The sequence below is a fragment of the Microtus oregoni genome, unplaced genomic scaffold (genome assembly GCF_018167655.1).
Source record: "Microtus oregoni isolate MIOR12 unplaced genomic scaffold, Mior012 000029F_ref0000214, whole genome shotgun sequence".
NCBI classification, from domain to species: domain Eukaryota; kingdom Metazoa; phylum Chordata; class Mammalia; order Rodentia; family Cricetidae; genus Microtus; species Microtus oregoni.
In genome coordinates this window covers 18049721-18070707 of record NW_024543088.1, presented here as the reverse complement: position 1 = coordinate 18070707, position 20987 = coordinate 18049721, and the positions used below count along the sequence as shown (strand labels likewise).

Genomic DNA, 20987 nt, shown 5'->3' with positions numbered 1-20987 from the left:
CATATGAAGAACTGTGATTTCTAGTGGGCAGAGATGACATGTATCCAGTTCTAATGTTCAATATTTTAAAAAGGGACTACCATCACAGCATCAGAGCAAAAAACAAAATGACCAGAAATGGCAGTGGATACTCAACTCCAAGAGCTAGCTAAACTTAACTCCAAATTAAACCACTATCTCTATAAAATAAATTAGTAAAATTGAGCTAAATAATGCAGACAATCAAGCTCTCTGTTCCTTCTATTAAAGCAATTCCGTAATATATTTATAATACACCATAGCTGGACACCAATTCTCAGATGTCACTTCCCAAAGAGCTTCCAAGTGCCTTCATCGCAAAAGGTCCTTGTTAAGAAAAACACTTCTATCAATTCAAGGTCCAAGCTATTTATCATGGCAACATTCCAAAGAATAGTAAGTCAAGGTAACTCCAAAGTAAAGGAAACAAGATAGCATTAATAATCACTTAAGTATACTTTTTATTTAAGAAAGGATCCATCTCAAAGTTTCTTGAATTTTAGAGAGTTTCGTAATCATTTCGTGCACAGCAAAATCAGTGTCCAACCCAAATGAGACACAATCTTTTGTTGTGTTATCAGCTGACTTGATCTAATTTAAGCATTCACACTTAATGACTTACTCTTACGAAGCTCCAGGGGAAGGCAGCTCTGAGTCTGTTCATCATAAGCAACTAAAAATTACAAATAGAAATTTTGATTTTGTCTTAAATATCATTAGAGGCCTGCAATGTGTTGTAAAAGATATAGATTTTATTTTTTCACAAAATGTAATGGGTGGTTTAAATTATATTCATATGTTGACAAGCCCTGCCTCAAATAAATACATACTTACCTTGACAAAGAATTGCTGATTGTCTCCACACCTCAGAGAAGCAAGCTACACACAACTGATGCAGATCTTTTTTAACCCAATAGGATTTTAGGAAGCAGAGGCAGTTTCTTTCAAATGCTGCTCAGTAGATAAGAGATGTTTGTCTGCTGTAAGCACTTGCCTATTTTTAATCTCAACAGGCTCCAGTGTTGATCCTACATTATTTTTTTCACTTTTAGGGAAAATGACCATTATGGTTCCGATTGAAATACGTGATTATCTGATCTAAATGTGCCTCCAAAAGGCATCCAATGTGTGCTCCTTTCCATGATGCCCAGGCACACTTCGTAATGTGTTCACCATCAGTGAAAGCTGTTCCCTAAGATACCTCAGATGCCTGTGGATTATGCCAGTAACTACTGACAGCCACACCCACTCCCTTGCTTTCACAACTTCAACTCAGAAATGTAGAGAAAGATTCTACAGTTTTATAGGATGAAAGGTCACAATATCTCCAGCCCTTCTCGTTTGCTTCTGCTATCTCAGAGTTTCCCAGCTTCTAGATGTGAGGGCATTGGTGTTCATCTCATATTGGTTAACAGTTCTCAGTTTTCTTTAGGGAGGCACAGTCCCTGAAGTTACCAGGGGTTCTTGGTTCTGGTTTCAAACAGCATTGTAATTATTTCTACAAATAAAACTGTAAAAGAAAACCAGGCACTTCAACACTGGAACTATTTCATTTTGGGTTGTTTCTTATTCTTGGCAGTATTTTTCTATTTTCAGTTTGGAAAGGACATTATGTTTTCAATAAACTACTGTGATTTCCCAGCCGTTGCTCTCCGAAGGTTCATGCTGAGCTAGCCCGTTCATTTGGGTCTAAAATCAAACAGAGCATCCCATCAGTTACTGAGTAAAGCAGAAAGTACCGCAGTACTACAGATGTATAAATTTTTTTTTTTAACAGAGCCAGCATCAATTTTAGTGGGAAATATATTTAAAAGGCAAGCTTGGGTTAAACCCCACACTTAAGTGGAACCTATCTCCATATAAAAGAATGTAACTTGAATTAACAAACTACAATTTGACAGTGGCATTTTGCAAGTTTGACCGAAAGCCTCATCCTCCAAAGAGTGAGGCAGAAGGAGAGGGGAAGAGAGAGAGCGCGATAAAAAAGGCCCTGGGCGGGACAGGGAGAGGGGGTGTCTACTTTCTCAGCAACACAGTTCAAGTCTAATTGTTCAAACTCACTTTCAGTGGTGAATTAGTCCTGAAGAAAAAGCTCTTCACACTCAAGCAAGAAGCCACCTGACAATTGTTGGAACGACACACCTATTTCCCTCTAGCGCTCCACAGAGCTCCTGGAGGACCCTCAATTCTTCCTGTGCTCATTACCCAAAATGTCTCCTACATAATGTGTACACCTTACTCTTAGACTTCTGATTATTTACGCCGCAGTCCTGAGGCGCTGTGAAACGAAAAGAGAGTGACAAGTGGAAATTAAAAATCCCAACCTGGCAATCAACACAGTATGCAAAGCGCCAGGTTGGAACTCTGCAACTTGGACTGTGGGGGGGAGGGGGGGGGTCACAGGCCTTTCTGGGCCCTACTAGTCAGTCTCCAGCGCAGGAGCCAATCGGCCACAGGCCCAGCCGTTGCCATGGCTCCTCTGTGTGCAGGAGCCTCATTTATGTGTTGTGCGCCCGCCCCCAGGAGCCAATTGGTGGCCCTCTAAGGCGTTGCCATGGCCACACTGTCTGTTAGGTACGCAAATGCTCAGAGCCACGAGTCTGCACTAGGCTGCCTCAGCCTGGAGCTCATGAGGGACCTGGCTCTAGGCTCCAGATGACACTGAGACCTCATTATATGAACTCTCGCCATGAACCGAAAGAAGCTGCAGAAGTTGACGGACACCTTAACCAAAAGTTGCAAGCATTGTAAGTAAGAACCGAATGCTGGAGTACCCATGACTTCCGGGCCAGGTCTCTTTCTTACCTAGTGTCTCCTTCCTGCTTCCACCACAAGGTCCCCTGCACACTACTCCTCAAGTGAAATCTGGAAGAGAATCCCTCTCTGGGGCGTCAGCTCCTCATTCAGTCCCTGGATCTTTAGAACTAGATCGCAAGCATCTTGTGGATGCTGCCTGTGCTCCTGACACACTCGCTAAATTCAAAGACTCTCTTTATTTGCTTTTATGTTAAAGAAGTGAGATGGGAGGCATGTGACTTTAGCTTTACAAGGGTTGAAAAAGTTCTAGAAAAACTCCAGAACAAGAAAGTAGCAGGGCCAATGTATAGCACCTTCACCTACTTTCTAGCTCTCTCTCCAGCAAATGAACCTGTGAGGGCTAGGCTCTGGGAGTTACCAAGAGCTCCATAAGGGAACACAGTCATCCAGTCCCGGAAACCTTTCAGAAAGACACTTGAAGCTCTCTCTAGCAATGTTCTGTTTGAAACCTGCATTGCGGAGCAAATTCAAGATAGTAACGAATCTGTCCCCAGTTTCAGACACTCATTTCCAACTGCTAGTGGGGTCCAAAGGTGAAGGGAATCCTCCGAGGGGCCGGACACCAGAGCACTGTACTCAGGCTGAAAATCAGTGTTGCTCTAGGCGTAAGAAGCCATGCGTGGATGTGGTTGGGATGAGGGCACTGTTGCCTGGTGTGTGAACTTAGAAGCTGTGTGAGGATTGAAAAGCTATTGGTCGCTTGAGGAAAACAGGAGAGGTCCGCCTAGTCAAACTATCTCTGCTGAACGAAGGTGTAGAAATGAACTTCTAATGGAGCCCCAAGAGGTTGACGCTAGACACAAATGTTTCTTTTACATCACTGGTGCCTGATATGATGTGTGAGAAATGATGCTAAAGGGGAGTACCAGAACTGAAAATTAAGATATACTGTTACACTGTATTAAAAAAAAAAACCCTCAGGAAAAGGAATCCAGCCAGTCAGGGTGTTTATTAATTTGATAGAGATTGTATTCTTTGGTTGTTTTCCTGCAATGCTTTCATCTCTGGGAGAATAGCTGGTGTTTCTAAAACGAGTGTGGACATTTCTGACGAATGCACATTAATACCTGGCACACACAGTGCTCAACTGATGGAGTCTGTTCAGTAAGTTCACAATGCTTCACTAGCAAACCCTGAGAGCTATTCAAAAATAAGCCGTTTTCCTTTTGTGTTATATTTGCAGTACTGAGGATTGAGCGAGCTATGCAAGCAATCTACCACTGAGCTAAACCCTAACCTCTTCAGAATAGATTTTAGCCGGGCGGTGGTGGCGCACGCCTATAATCCCAGCACTCGGGAGGCAGAGTCAGGCGGATCTCTGTGAGTTCGAGGCCAGCCTGGTCTACAGAGTGAGTTCCAGGACAGGCTCCAAAACCACAGAGAAACCCTGTCTCGAAAAACAAAAACAAAAACAAAAACAAAAACAAAAACAAAAAAAAAAAAAAAAACAGAATAGATTTTAAATGATCAGTAAAAAATACGTCTGAAAAATAAAACTCTTGATTTTTGATTTTAAATAATTTCTTATATAAATCCTAGAAACTTTAGTTATTATTAGTGACAAGTAAGTGGTATGTTCAAACAGATACAGCTCATGGACATTGTGCTGATTTAAAATGTCTCTAAATCGCAGATGATGACAGAGAGAATGAAGGACACATTGTGTTGAACCAGAGAAGAAAGGATTTTAGGTGGGCAGCTAGTTAATCCACCAGCTACAGATGAGAACTTCTGGGCCCGTGTAGCAGCCCTGAAAAGATGAACAGCCAAATGGGATTTCCCTAGACTGCATGTAATATGTGGAGAATTCAGGGGGCAGGAAGGTAATACGGGAGGAAAGGAAGGGAGAAAAGATAAATACTACTAAAAATGTTTGAAAAAGTTACAGGAAAACATTGTCTTATGAACACACTTTAACTGTTCAATAAATATATGTATACCTATATATGTACACACACAAGCACTCATGAGTTATGGTATATACAGTAAGGGTGATTCCCCACCCCAAAGAGCCATGCACTATCTAACACAAAATTCAGTGGCAGGGATGGGAAACCTTCCCTCAAGTTGTTGGTCGGGGGATACACGAAATTCCCATGACAGAACAGAATATAGCCTTTGCCTTTAAGTGCCTTCTAGAACTTGACCGTGAGATTCTATTGTGGAAGACACCACACACTCAGGCACAGAATTTGTAGAAATTGAGATGGAGTTGACCTGGAAGTTTCCTCCCTGAGGACTAGCTCTTAAGATATCTTAAAAAGTGATCTGTAAGCCACTAGGAAAGGAGCTATAAGTAGTCCTACCCAGAAACCCTGTAAGCCAGGACAAGGACCAGACCTCCATGAAACCCCCAATGTTGCAATGGTGGCAATTTTATCTTGGAGTCAACCACCAGCTTTTTAATTCAACTTATGGTCTACTAAATAGGAGAGAATTCATGTCTGGTACTGTAAACCTGGCCAGCTAACCATGGTTGGAGGGAATCATGGGCCCTACCAGAGAACTTATAGCTGCCACTTGCTTAAACCAGTATAATTTCTAACTGTACGCTAAATACTTTTAGAGCCACAGATAAATGTAGCTCTCTCGCTCTCTCGCTTTCTCTCTCTCTCTCTCCCCCTCCCCCCACTAAAGAAGTCTCTTTTTCCAACTGATGGAGACTATTTCAGAGATCCTCAACTTTTTTATATAAATTTATTTATTTATTAAAGATTTCTATCTCTTCCCCGCCACCCAATTCCCTCCCCTTCCCCCAATCAAGTCCCCCTCCCTCATCAGCCCAAAGAGCAATCAGGGTTCCCTGCCCTGTGGGAAGTCCAAGGAACCCCCACCTCCATCCAGGCCTAGTAAGGTGAGCATCCAAACTGCCTAGGCTCCCACAAAGCCAGTACGTGCAGTAGGATCAAAAACCCATTGCCATTGTTCTTGAGTTCTCAGTAGTCCTCATTGTCCGCTATGTTCAGCGAGTCCGGTTTTATCCCAGGCTTTTTCAGACCCAGGCCAGCTGGCCTTGGTGAGTTCCCGATAGAACATCCCCATTGTCTCAGTGTGTGGGTGCACCCCTCCCGGTCCTGAGTTCCTTGCTCGTGCTCTCTCTCCTTCTGCTCCTGATTTGGACAGTTACCCTGATATCAACTTTTAATAATATAAAGAAATAGTGACTCTGCAACATAACCCTTACTTTAAGGCTCAAGGAAAATCACAAAAGAGGGAGCAGAAAGCTTTGAAGAGACAGAAGACCAGAATGCCTGCTACTGGATAGTACGCTTAGACATGACCAGGAAAATGCAGCCATAAAATATCAACAAAATCATTTGGTGAACAAGATCAACATCTGACAACATCAGTTTACATGCCAACGTGTACAGAGGAAATGGGTCCTACTCGTAGATTTAAAAAAGTAAAAACACAGGTGTTCAATGGCTGCTGAGAGAAGAAGAATCAGTTTTATTCAGGGACCAGGAACCACTTCCTATATAGGTTCTCCAATCCCCAGGAGGTCAGCGCTAGACACATGCACAAGTCTATTCAGTGGCTGTGTATGCATATGTGTGTGTGTATATGTGTGTGTGTGTGTGCGTGCAAACAATAAAAAAGAAAAGGTCATGAATTCATGAATTTGGAAGGAAGTGGAAGTCATGAGAAGGGAGGAGGTAAGGAGAACAGGGAGAGACAGCAGTGATGTAGAGGCAGTGCTCACATACAAAGAAATCAAAAGGTTTTAAACATCAGCAAGAAACTTTTCATCTCAGTCATTGATGAGGCTACTATCACTAAAGTGACTTTTGTCCTGAGACGGAAACCTGGCCCATCAACATCTGCAGTTGTTCGCACAGTCCTTCCCTAGCCACAAATAGTTCTGAATTTCTGGAGCTTTTCACACTCATATATAGTGGTTTTATATTTTAGATTTAGCATTTTAACAGTTTTATATGTATGGTTCTTGGCATTAAGTTCAGAAGAACTTAAGTTCTCTTTTCCATGGGTTGAAGGTGAAGTTCAAGATGCCTGCTATTAGAGATATTGAGCACTATGTATCCCGTGATTTTCCTTGTACACAAATAGCTATCATATTTTAAGTTATAAATGAGACACACTTAGACAGTAGGTTAGGTTAGCTACACACAAGAAAATACAATATCCTGTAATAAAAGTTGGTCTTTTTTATTTCATTCATTATTCTTGCACTATAATAGGTGAGGTGCAACTTCACACAGGAGGGGACCCTGTACATGCACAAGGTCATGCAACTGTTATGATCGGCAATCTCAGGAACTTTGATTTTTCCCTAGTAAACCCTGTACCAACTCAACACTAATTCCCCACTATGAATTTGACAGGAGTAGATACATCATATAATTGGAACCATATTTTACCTTCTAGTTAATCCCCACTTAGGTCCATAAACATGCTTCTTCAGTTTCCCTGTATTTCAAAAGAAATTAAAAAAAATTGTAATTATTTTCTGCTTGGACAAGTCCGGGGGTGGGGTTATCTAACTTTCCTCCCAGCCTACCTTTGGACAGCTTTCAGTTTGCAGAAAGTCAGGAACCTGAGATTAGGATGCACATAAACACATTTGTGAAACAGGGGACCTAAGCCCAGTTGTCTGTTGTCCCTGTTACAGAGATATACTTTCACCCAGTTTTAGGAAAGAAACAGAAAGACACCTCGGGGATTTTTGTTTGGGGCCTAAGAATTCTTTATCCCTAGGACCATCTCTGCACTAGGTCTCTCTCTGTTCTAGGTCATCTTTGTTCTAGGTCATCTCTGTACTAGGTCCAGATCTCTGTGCTAGGTTCATCATCTCTGTGATAGGTCCATCTCTGTACTAGGTCCATCTCTGTAATAGGTCTATCTCTGTGTTAGGTCCATTTCTGTGCTAGGGCCATCTCTGTGCTTGAACATCTCTGTGCTAGGTCTGTCTCTGTATCATATCCATCATCTCTGTGCTAGGTCCATCCCTATACTAGGTCCATCTCTCTCTGTACTAAGCCCATCTCTGTATTAAGCCCCTGTCTATACTAGATCCATCTCTGTGATAGGTCCATCTCTGTACTGGGTCCATCTCTGTAATAGGCTTATCTCTGTGTTAGGTCCATTTCTGTGCTAGGTCCATCTCTGTGCTTGGACATCTCTGTGCTAGGTCTGTCTCTGTGCAAAGTGTAGGGCAGAAGTGTATCTTTTCTTTGAAAGTCAGCTTCAAGCTCTGAATCTTGCATGCCTGTTAAAGACATTCATTTTGCAGATGAGAAGCAGGTCTGATAGTGAATTGAGAGGCAGAAGTGGTTCCCTTTGCATTACGTTTTCCAAACTGTGGCATCAGCATGAGGACATAGACATACTTTCTTCCTTCAGTTTTTCACTTAAAGCCAATGCATCTTGTATTATAACCCTTAAAAGCCAGTATTACACGGAATGGCTATACCACATTTTGTTTAACCACTCATCTGTCACTGAACATTGCTCCTTTTGACTTTTCTGAATGATGTCACTGTGAACACTGGTACATAGGTACTTGGCTAAGTACCTGCTCTCAGTTCTCTCTCTCTCTCTCTCTCTCTCTCTCTCTCTCTCTCTCTCTCGTGTGTGATCACTGGATCATTGAATCACACTGTGTCACTTGCTGTTTTCACAATAACTGGCAGCTCATTTAAAAATCTTAATCATTATATTATTTTATACTATTTACTCATTCTTTTTTCATTTTCCAAAGTTTTAAGTTTTCTCTTAAAATGTGATTCTTAAAACCAGGAACCACCGTCTGTCTGTTGTGACATGTAGGACAGGGTACAATTTCTCTACTTTTTCTTACACATAGACATTGTTTTTATGTATGAAAGTATTCACCTATATTTTTTCCGGTTTTAAATAAACTTTCCCCATCTCCCACTCACATTTCACATTTAAATTCACTTACATACTTTTGGTAAACTATATTTTCAAATGTCTTATTTGCTATTGTTGATGATGCTGCCTGTGTTGCTGCTACTTTGTGTGTGTGTGTGTGTGTGTGTGTGTGTGTGAGAGAGAGAGAGAGAGAGAGAGAGAGAGAGAGAGAGAATTAAATTAAAAAGAAATCTTTCCGCAAAAATAATCCAGAAGAGTTTCTCATTAATGTTCACACAACTTGGAGAAAAATCACACTGGTTGGTAGAATATGCTTAAAATTCCTTTATTAGAAAATAGCTCTGATTTCAAGGTTCTGCCTTATAAATTTATTAAGCCTAAACTGAAATGAGAATGATTACACAGATGTTTAGGAGGCTAAATTTCCAGGGAAATGCTTGTTTGTAACTGCCATAAACACTACCATCAAACGCTGGTTGTTGCCAGCTGACTGAAACAATGCAACTGTGACTTGCCCTCCTGTCTGCACTCATGAAGTCTTGACTCTGACACCACAGTCATTTAGATCACACGACTGCTATCTTCTTTTATTCTAACTGTGATGGGATCTATTTCAATTTGGCTCCAGAATGAGTAATTTGCCTTCTGTTAGTGGATAATATAACTTCGGCATCATCTTCCTTTAGCTCTAAGGCTCAGAATATAGGAGACTTGAAAATGGTAACCAAGCATCAGATGCTTTTGATTTTGAGCACATAAACTCATTAATGCAATATTTGAATACTTACAATTTTAAAGCGTGCTTTTGTTATGTGTCCATTTTGATCTTTTACAGTTAATAAATCTGAAGTGAACTGCCTTATAACGCTTTTCTATAACTTGGTGGGAGAAGTAACAGAAAGGCCAGGGGTAGTCATTGGACTAGATCGTAATGCATTTCGGAACATCCTGCATGTGACATTTGGAATGACAGATGACATGATTATGGACAGAGGTAAGATACACATATGATGGGAACTGTCAAATTCAACTGTAATTAACAAAGGTCATGCTCTTTGGAGGAATCTCATGTTTTACATTCCCAATTACATTTGAATGTATTATTTTTAGTGGCCTATATATACACATACATATATAATTGTTTTTATTGAACAATTATCTGTTATTATCTGTTCCCCTCCTTTTCTCTCTCCTCCCCTTCTACCCTCTCCCATGGTTCCCATGTTCCCAAATTACGCAGGAGACTTTGTCTTTGTCTACTTCTCATCTTATCATGTACATTAGATGCATGTATATCTCCTTTGCTGTCGAGGTTCTCTGGGATTGTGATTGTAGGCAGTTTTTTTGTTGTTGGTTTGTGTCTAAAAGCCACTTATGAGTGAGTACATATGATAATTGTCTTTCTGGGTCTGGATTACCTCACTCAAGATGATGTTTTCTAGATCCATCCATTTTCCTGCAAATTTCAAGATGTCATTATTTCATTCTGCTGTGTAGTACTCCATTGTGTAAATGTACCACATTTTCCTTATCCATTCTTCAGTTGAGGGACATTTAGGTTGTTTCCATGTTCTGCCTATGACAAACAAAGGAGCTGTGAACATAATTGAGCACATGTCCTTGTGGTATGATTGATCATCCTTTGGGTCTATACCCAAAAGTGGTATTGCTGGGTCTTAAGGTAAGTTGTTTCCTGATTTTCTGAGAAATTGCCACACTGACGTCCAAAGGGCTGTACCAGCTTGCATTCTCACCAGCAATGCAGAAGTGTTCCCTTTACCCCACAACCTCTCCAGCATAAGTTGTCATCAGTGTTTTTGATCTTGGCCATTCTTACAGGTGTAAGATGGAATCTCAGAGTTGTTTTGATTTTCATTTTTCTGATGGCTAAAGATGTTGAGCATTTACTTAAGTGTCTTTCAACCATTTTAGATTACTGTGTTGATAGTTCTCTCTTTAGGTCTGTACCCCAATTTTTATTGGGTTATTTGTTCTTTTGATGACCAATTTTTTGAGTTCTTTGTGTATTTAGATCAGCCCTCTGTCCCATGTGAGGTTGGTGAAGATATCTTCCCATTATGTAGGCTGTTGTTTTGTCTTATTGACCGTGCCCTTTGCTTTACAGAAGCTTTTTAGTTTCAGGAGGTTCCATTTACTAATTATTGCTCTCAGTGCCTGTGCTACTGGGGTTTTGTATTTAGGAAGTGGTCTCCTGTGCCAATGCATTCAAGTGTACTTCCCACGTTCTCTTCTATGAGGTTCAGTGTGGTTGGTTTTATGCTGAGGTCTTTGTTCCATTTGGACTTGAGTTTTGTGCATGATGATAGATATGGATCTATTTTCATTTTTCTACATGTTGATATCCAGTTATGCCAGCATCATTTGCTGAATATGCTTTCCTTTTTACATTTTATATTTTTCCCTATTTTGTCAAAAATCAGGTGTTCATAGGTATGTGGATTGATATCTGTGTCTTCGATTTAGTACCAATGTCCTCCTGTCTGTTTTTATGCCAATACCAGATTGTTTTCAGTACTGTAGCTCTGTCATAGAGTTTGAAGTCAGGGATTATGATGCCTTCAGAAGTTCCTTTATTGTACAGAATTGTTTTGGCTATCTTGGACTTTTTGGGTTTTCCATATGAAGTTGATTGTTCTTTCAAGGTCTGTGAAGAATTTTGCTGGGATTTTGATGGGCATTGCATTGAGTCTATAGATTGATTTTGGTAAGATTGTCATTTTTACTATGTTAATTCTACCTAACTAAGAACATGGGAGATCTTTCCATTTTTTTTGGTGTCTTCTTCAATTATTTTCTTCAAAGATTTAAAGTTCTTGTCATACAGATCTTCCAGTTGTTTGGTTAGAGTTACTCGAAGATATTTTATATTATTTGTGGCTATTGTGAAGGGTGATGTTTTTTCTGATTTCTTTCTCAGCCCATTTATCATCTCTGTATAGGAGGGCTGCTGATTTTTTCAAGTTAGTTACTCTTGTATCCCGCTACACTACTGGAAGTAATTATGAGTTGTAGAAGTTCCTTTGTAGAATTTTTGGGGCCCATTATGTAAACTGTCATATCATCAACAAATGGTGAATGTTTGACTTCTTTTCCGATTTGTATCCTCTTGATTTCCTTTTGTTGTCTTATTGTTCTAGAGAGAACCTCAAGTACTATGTTGAATTTATATGGAGAGAGTGGTCAACCTTGTCTTGTTCCTGATTTCAATGGGATCGCTTTGAGTTTCTTTTCATTTAGTTTGAAGTTGGCTGTTGGTTTGATATATATTGCCTTTATTATGTTTAGGTATGTTCCTTTTATATCCCTGCTCTCTCCAAGACCTTATCATGAAGGGATGTTGTATTTTGTCAAAGGCTTTTTCAGTATCTAATGAGATGAGGGTTTTTTTTTTCAGTTTGTTTATATGGTGGATTTCATTGACAGATTTTTGTATGTTGAACCATCCCTGCTTTGCTGGTATGAAGCTGACTTGATCATGATGGATGACTTTTCTGATGTGTTTTTAGATTTGGCTTGCCAGTATTTCATTGAGTATTTTGCATAAATGTTCAGGAGGGAGATTGGTCTGTAATTCTCTTTCTTAGTAATGTCTTTGTGTGGTTTTGGGTATCAGGGTAATTGTAGTCTCATAAAAAGAGTTTGACAATGTTCCTTCTGCTTTAATTTTGTGGAACAATTTGAGAAGTATTAATATTAGTTCTTCTTTGAAAATCTTGTAGAATTCTGCCCTGAAACCATCTCGCCCTGGGCTTTTTTTTATTATGATACTTTTGATGACTGCTTCTATTTCTTTGGTATTTATGGGCCTGTTTATTTTGCTTATTTGGTCTTGATTTAATTTTGGCAAGTGATCCAGAAAATTGTCCATTTCCTTTAAGTTTTTTAGTTTTTGTGGAGTACAGGTTTTCGAAGTGTGACCTGATGATTCTCTAAATTTCTTCCTTGTCTGTTGTTATGTCCCCCTTTTCATTTCTGATTTATTTAATTTGAATTCTCTCTCTGTCTTTTGGTTGGTTTGGATAAAGGTTTTTCTATTTTGTTGATTTTCTCGAAGAACCAACTCTTTGTCTCATTGATTCTTTATATTATTTTCTTTGTTTCTATTTTGTTGATTTCAGTTCTCAATTTGATTATTCCCTATTGTCTAGTCCTCCTGGGTGAGAAAATTGTCCATTTCCTTTAAGTTTTTTAGTTTTTGTGGAGTACAGGTTTTCGAAGTGTGACCTGATGATTCTCTAAATTTCTTCCTTGTCTGTTGTTATGTCCCCCTTTTCATTTCTGATTTATTTAATTTGAATTCTCTCTCTGTCTTTTGGTTGGTTTGGATAAAGGTTTTTCTATTTTGTTGATTTTCTCGAAGAACCAACTCTTTGTCTCATTGATTCTTTATATTATTTTCTTTGTTTCTATTTTGTTGATTTCAGTTCTCAATTTGATTATTCCCTATTGTCTAGTCCTCCTGGGTGAGTTTGCATCTTTCTGTTCTAGAGTTTTCAGGTGTTCTGTCAACTCACTAGTGTGGGTTTTTTCCAGCTTTTTTATGTAGGAATTTATTGCTATGAATTTTCCTTCTAACAATAATTTCATGGTGTCCCATAAATTTGGGTATGTCGTGTGGTCATTTTCATTGTATTTTAGGAAGACTTTCATTTCTTCCTTAAGTCATTGACTACTGAAGTCATTTGAATGTATTTTAATCTTCCAAAATGTTTGGAGAAGGAATGAGTCTCCTATTCCTTCTGTTGTTTAGAAAGAGAACATAACTAGTTTTCATACTTCATATAAAAGGCCGCATTGTGTTCTATTTCTACCTAAATTTTCTTACATGCTAGAGATACTACATAATTTTTAAGAAGCACAACTACAATGTAACAGCATTGCTTGCCCTGAGGAATAAAAACACAGAATTATTTTTATTAAGAACCTTAAATATCAAAAGCTTAAATATTAAATATAATATGACTATATTATTTCATCCAACACTAATGTTACATTGTGTCTTTTTTAGTATTTCGAGGTTTTGATAGAGACAATGATGGCTGTGTAAGTGTATCTGAGTGGATTCATGGATTATCACTGTTTCTTCGAGGGACTTTAGAAGAAAAAATGAAATGTAAGCCTGCGAATGAACTGCTAGTTTATACGATACAACAAACATAGCAAAAGCTTTTTAAATCACCGTCTCCAACCCACCAGTAAAGTGGGTTCTGGTAGGTTGGTTGGTTGGTGAATCCTCTCTGGCCTTTCATGGAGCAAATAAAGTCGATAAAGAATGTGATTATAGTAATTAAGAAGAAAATCAAACCATTAAGGAATGAAAGGAAGCAGTACAGATTGTAATCTACATTCTAACCATGCATGGATACATTCACATTCTAGTTTACAATGCTCAATAACAAATATTAAACCAGAAAGCCTAATTTAAATTTTCTACTTTTTAAATGATTGTCAACTAATGGAGTCATACTTCATTTAATAAAGTTAACGTAAACACACAATTGCTTTTCCATGTCTCCGGTCAGCAAAGCTCATATCATTGCTCCTAGGAGTTTCTTTTCACAGTCTGCTAAAGAAGCATGGAAAGAGGGATGGGGATATTTCCCTAGTATACACCATCATTCCCATGAAAGTCAACTAGCATCAAGCTTGCAGCCCAGTAGTGCAACAATAAGATATGCCTCCACCCTGACTGCTTTGTCAGAAGACAATGGCACCTTAGTGATGATCTCAAATATACAAACATCTAATATAATACTATATATTATATATGTGATATATATATATCAATTTTTTTAGATTGCTTTGAAGTGTTTGATCTGAATGGGGACGGCTTCATTTCAAAGGAGGAGATGTTCCACATGCTGAAGAACAGCCTTCTCAAGCAGCCCTCTGAAGAAGACCCTGATGAAGGGATCAAAGATTTGGTTGAAATTACGCTTAAGAAAATGGTAAGTATGAGTAACTTAAAAGTTTTATATTCAAGCTTATAGGCAATGTGTGGGATAGAAGTAAGAACTCAGTGACGATGATTTGGAGCACTCTGCTTAGTTAAATAAAAGTTGGCTTCTTTGGAGAATATTCTCTTCGAGCTGCAGGAGTGGGACGGTGACAGAGCACTTGCCTAGCATGTGGGAGGCTCTTGATTCCGTGCTCAGTGACAACCTGTGCTCCACACACTACAAAGCTTTATTTTTCAATGTCCCACCCAAGTCTCTCTCTCCTCCTACCACCTGACTGTGAAAAAGAGAGCGCCTTTGCAGCAAAAATGCCATGTGCTCACTGACCCAGGCTACTCACCTCTCAGGACAAAGACCATGATGGGAAGCTGTCCTTTACAGACTATGAGAGCGCCGTGAGAGAAGAGACTCTCCTGCTGGAAGCCTTTGGGCCATGCCTGCCTGATCCAAAGGTACCAATATTCCTTTTCTAAAAAAATCAAAACAGAATTTGCAACAGCCAACCCAGGACTTCTCAGCTTAGTGTATGGTAGTCGGAAGAATAAGAGCATAGAAAGACCCCCCACGGAAATGACAGTTTGTCTTAGACTACTGTCACAGCCCACTAGTATGTTTTCCTCATTCTTAAATGCATTAATCGATGTCAGAAAGAATTAATAAGGAACAATGTGTGCCAAAAACCCAGAGGAAAGGCTTAGTGGCTTCACTGGAGGACAAAAAGCAACATGAAAATTCTTGCACAACATTAGGATAAGTTTTATATTGTTATAACAACATTTAATGATTTGCATATTGCTTTTACTATGACAGGCAGTGTCATAAACACAATATCTTATATAATCCAGTTTATAGATGAGGAGCCAAACTCAGAGGATTAATGCATTTTATCAAAGTTAACTTGACTAATTAGTGGCATGCCAGGATGGATATGCTGGTGCTCCTGACCATAGAGAGCTATGTAAAGTATGGTGACAGTCAGGAGAAAGAACATCCACGCCATCTAGATCGTAAGAGATCCAAAGAACTAGGTTTCAAAGGAAAAACAGGCATGTAAAAATTCAGAAGTAATCCAGGCAAAGGAAACAACATGTTAATGAAAGAAATGGAGGAAGGCAGGGAGCATGAAGTATGTTACAGGAGAGCCTCACTTGGACTTGGTTAGATATAAAGTCAGAAGTGCCTCCACAGCCTGCATTCTAGACAGTGGTAAGGATGTGTTGGGGTTTGAACAGACAATTAATGCATTTTATGAATATCCTCATTCTCTGAGCTCTAGTTTGTAAAGTATTGTCCTTTCCATGGAGGAAGTGGTCCAATGTAGTCAACCTGCCAGTAGGGCACTGTCTGATCACCCCGGGAATAATGCTATGTTGGGGACTCAGGTTGGTCTTTGCTGTTGGCAGATTTGTCACTCAGCTGTAGCTGTAGCTGTAGCCAGGTCAGTCCTGGTGAGTGGAAATCCATGCATAACTCCCATCTCTGCCACCATAGCCCTGGCCAGATAGGAGAGTTAAGGGAAGAAGTAAACTACTACCCCTGCATCTTAGTCCTTAATGGTGGCACTAACTTCTGGAGTTCATGAGATGCAATACTGTCTTATGCTCTTCATCCCTGGTAGAGACAACTCCAATGCCTTCCATTTGGAATTTCCAGCCATAATAACCCTCACTTCACAGGTCAGAGAACCACTGTGAGAATTCTGCCAATGTTGAAGTATTTCTAGCCCAATTATACATTCTGGAACTGGGAAATAACTACAGAATGAGTTTGGGGATGTACTAGACCTATTGTGAGTTGTACTTCAGTCAAAACTCCATTAATCATCTAACCTCCATAAACCTATAGTGATTGGCACGATGTTTCTTGAGCTCTCCCAGAATTCGTGTCAATTCAGAACCAGTACCTAATACACCCTTAAAAGTCTGATTGTCTCCTTTTTCCCTGTATAAAAAGGTCATATGTCCCTCTGAGGAAGCATTTGAGAAAAGTTAACAGTAAAACTCTTAGGTATTTTAACAAACACCCGGCTATTCCTTCATTCAAAGGGTTCTGCTTCTGCAAACTGGCTCGAGTCTGGAAAGTGGTTCACAGGCCTCTTGCCACAATCTGACAACCTTTCTTTCATTTGTTTGAGACATTTTCTTGGTATACAGATCAAATAAAACTGCAGTGGACTTCTTATCTGTCTTATGACTGAAAACATCATGACCGATTAACCAGTATCAAAGATCCATACAAGCTCTTCCATTATAAACATCAATTTGCCCATGCTACTCATTATAGAACAGGCATTACTGACATTGCATTGCCTATGCTGCCAATTACAATAACTAAAATCACCTTCTTTGGTGATTCAATGCTGCCTACTTTCAGGTTCAATTAAACCCATTACATATAAATTTATCCAGCTGAGCAGCAGTCCCTGACCCCAAGGTCTGGCACAAGGAAAGGGGTGAAGAAACCTGTTAGAGTGTGTTAGTGCCCCTCCCATCATTTTGCATCTTATAGCAAGGGTTAGTGAAGGCCATATCTTCTGGGGCTTCCTATGGTGGAGGGTTGGATTTTACACAGCATGCCCACTCTAGCATGGTGATTTCCCTGAGCACTTAAATTCCTTCATCAATACTAAGTCAAGGGATATCAGACATCTTGGACTCCTTTTCAGGAGGCCATCTTTGACAAATCTTTGGGTAACTATTCAGTCAGGCTGTTGACCCTGTTTGTTTGTTTGTTTGTTTTTGTTTTTGCTTTTTTTTCCTTAACTCAATGAGCTTCCATTTTAAACCTAGGATCTCCACTCAGTAGGCTGTTATCAATAAATTCATCTTTATCTAGTTCTATGTTCCTTTCACCGTTATCCCTTACCTGTAAAATTCATTCTCATAGATATTCCCCAGACATCTGATTGAATGAATTGAGTTACAAAGCTCTTTAGTGGTGTAGCACACATCTCATGAACTACACTCTTTATCTCCCATTTAGGAGCCTGACTGGCCCTAAGTCTGGTCATAGGTCTAGAGGTATTGGTGGGCCCTGGGAGACAGCAGTATTGTCTTGCCTGATATCTCCTCCAGGGAAAGTCACTGTTGGATTAACATACAATAAAGGACTAATTTCCTTATGTGGAACATCATGGCTGATTAACAAGTATCAACGATCCATGCAAGCTATTCCACCATAAAAATCAATTTGCCCATGCTACTCATTATAGGACAGGCATTACAGACATTACTTTGCCTATGCTGCCAATTACAATAGCTAAAATCTCTGTGTTTGGTGGTTCAAGGCTGCCTACTTTCAGGCTCAGTTAAACACATCACATTTAAATTCATCCAGTTGAGCGGCAGTGTCTCTGACCCCAAGGTTAGGGGTCAGGAGAATGGCACATCTTATGCTAAGGGTGGAGAGATTTCTTCCTCAGAGGAAATAAATCCTTGAGCATCTAAGGTGTCAAAGTTGTCAGCCTTGGTATTATACTCTCATACATAGCTATAAGATCCCATTCTTCACCAATTAATGGCTCTACTATAAACCCCAACATTTCCATGTCTGGGACTTGAATTTTCCCTGTAATTCAGCCTAGCCAGGCTTAAAATGTGGGCCTTGGTTTGATTTTCTTCAGCTTGAGCTCTGTGGCTGCTGGAGAAAAGATGATCTTCCAGGGCACACTTAGAAGCCTTTTGACTGTTTATGCACATTTGGAGGCACTCAATTTTATCCCTGATTCTGTCCTTCACCATATTTTAAGATGCTAGAAGTTGGTTAATTTTATCACACAACTCGTTCTTTCCCTGGGCCTGTCTGTCTAGTCAACAGACACTAAGAGCAACCAGTGAGCATCATTATTCTAATTTTTCCACAAATTGTCAGAAGTTTAATATACAGAGTCTCTAAATTCATTGCTTATCACAAGAGGCACATAAGGATAATCAGATGAATTTCTTTTAATAAGTTTATTAAATAATTTACACTATGAATTTTCAGAGCTCTCCAAGCATTTAGCGAAGGCTTCAGTAACTGTAGGTGTTAGCAAATTGGAAAGTCTATTCCAGGTACTTATATAATTCATCCTTGTAACTCTATTGCTCTAGAACCACTCCTGGCAGCAAAATCTGTATTAGTCAGAGTTCTCTGGAGAAACAGAACTGACTGAACGTATACTGTATTTACTAGAGTGGGCCAGCTATCAAACAATGACTGTCCCCTAATGGGAAGTCCAAGAACCCAATAGTTGTTTAGTTCACAAGACTGGATGCCTCGACTGGCTGTCAGTGCTCATTATGATCCCAAAGAAATAGGTCGAATCTCAGTGGAACTATCAACTGGCCAGGGAGAGTGGGAGCAAGCAGGTAAAAAGCCAACGCTCCCTTTTTCCATGGCCTTTATATAGACCACCGCCAGAAAGAGTGATCCAGATTTAAGATGGGTTTCCCACCTCCAATAATCCAAACAAGAAAAATGTCTTTAGTTAATATCAGATATAATCAAGGCAATAACGAAAAATAGCTATCATGCCCATGTTCCCCACAAGCCTGTCTCTACAGACTTTAGAGAGACACGCGGAGCGCTTTGTTTTGTCCTGTCTCTTTTTAATGTTTTTACTAAGTTAAGCACTTTTATCTTACAGAGCCAGATGGAATTTGAAGCCCAGGTATTCAAAGACCCGCATGATTACCATGATATATGATTTCCTAAATGTATTGATTTGAGTAAGTACAGAAGGAGCCACTTGAAGTTCATCTGTTCTTCTCGGCCCAGGAGATGCTGTGGGGAGATTCACATCATTTGTGTGTGTTTTAGTTCGGGCCTTCTTCAGACACGCTGTGTTTGGCAATACATGTTCACACTGCAAAAACTATTTTTACCACATGAACTCTGTTAAGACACATACCTGCCATAAACCTCCAGATTAATCAAAGCAATGAACAAATTATATAGACATCACTTATGGATACAAATAGTCTTCATGTCAAAAACAGTTTGAGTGTACACTGAAATATCATTGAAACTACAGAGTTTCCTTCATAGCAATAAGTGATGAGGGTGGTACTCAGAGATTATGAACATGACAGGCACTAGGGGCTACAGTAACACGAAGGTCAGGGGAGCCTGTCTGTTGTGCTTTCTTTTATGAGGCTTTCCTTCACCAGCTAATGGGCATTGGAGGGCAAAGATTTTGTCATATATACCACCATGACCACCACAGCAGTTAGCGTTTTGCGTGTAATAGGCCCTCAATAAATACTTCAGATTGGATTAGAAACCAGTAAAGTTCCATACGATTACTTCTTGTCCATGAGCAGAGAGGTCTTCTCTGTCGATGGGCCCAGCTTTCAGCTAATTTCTGGATGAGCAGAGACATCTGTGCTCTCCACGGGCCCAGCTTTCAATCAGTCTCTTGAGGCACATTCAGCTCCTTCATTGCCGTCAGACGCCAGGGCCCTCTCTGCTATGACGTCCAGTGTCACACCACGCTAGCCTGGCTGTAGTCCCTTTACCACCTCCGTATGGAATGTAGTGCCATGGTTGCACGCTGCCTGGATTTCCAGTGCACAACCCACAGGGATCACGTCATATTATATTCTAAAGGGGCCTGCCAGCTATGGAATCTCGAAAGTTCCTGTGGGGGATGTGGCCATCGTGTGGTACTGAAAGAGCTCTCCTCCCCAGGTCTCCTAAGCTCCTTGTGCCCCTTGGGACTCACAGGAGAGCAACTAAGGGGGCTGACAATGTGGTACCTACCCCTGAAGCATACAAGCTCTAGATAATATGCCAAAAAGCAAGTCCCCTTTCCTGTTATATATGCATTACGTTTGTGCAAAGGTTATACTGTATGCAGAAATTGACTATTCCTAATCAGTAAAATAAGTAATCAACCATGCTGATATATGGGGCTTTACATGAGCATTCTTTCTATGAAAGTTATAAATAATAAAACACAATGATCTTTGTATTTCTATCATCATTCATCATGGGGAAATGTCAGCAAAAATGATCTGTAATTAAGGTGTACATAATGCGTATACGTGTATTCGACTAAACAATTACTACTTAAATTTTAGTAGGATACCTGTCAACACACATTTGTCTAGCCTAGTGCAGTCTGCCCTCGTGGTTTCAGGTGTATTGACCGTATCTTCTGTTGAATTACTGAAATCCAGTACACATAACACCCCCTCCTTTCCACTTATTGATGGTCACAGCTACTCACCAACCTACTTTCTGCTGCTGTGAGATTCTCAGCTTTAAGTTCACATAAAAACAAGGTTCTATAGCACTCATTTTCCCCTGTGTGGGGCATGTTGTGCTTTTGTAGTGCCC

The 20987-nt window shown here is 39.9% G+C and overlaps 1 protein-coding gene across 1 annotated transcript; it reads left to right on the top strand.

The window, feature by feature from the left end:
• The first annotated feature begins 2667 nt into the window (after positions 1-2667).
• Efcab1 (EF-hand calcium binding domain 1) lies at positions 2668-20409 on the top strand. The gene is made up of 6 exons (XM_041678279.1): positions 2668-2765; positions 9524-9682; positions 13718-13822; positions 14506-14657; positions 15014-15118; positions 19294-20409. Exons 1-6 carry the CDS (start codon positions 2708-2710, stop codon positions 19351-19353), a joined length of 639 nt encoding a protein of 212 aa, XP_041534213.1. The 5' UTR covers positions 2668-2707; the 3' UTR covers positions 19354-20409.
• The last annotated feature ends 578 nt before the right edge of the window (positions 20410-20987 follow it).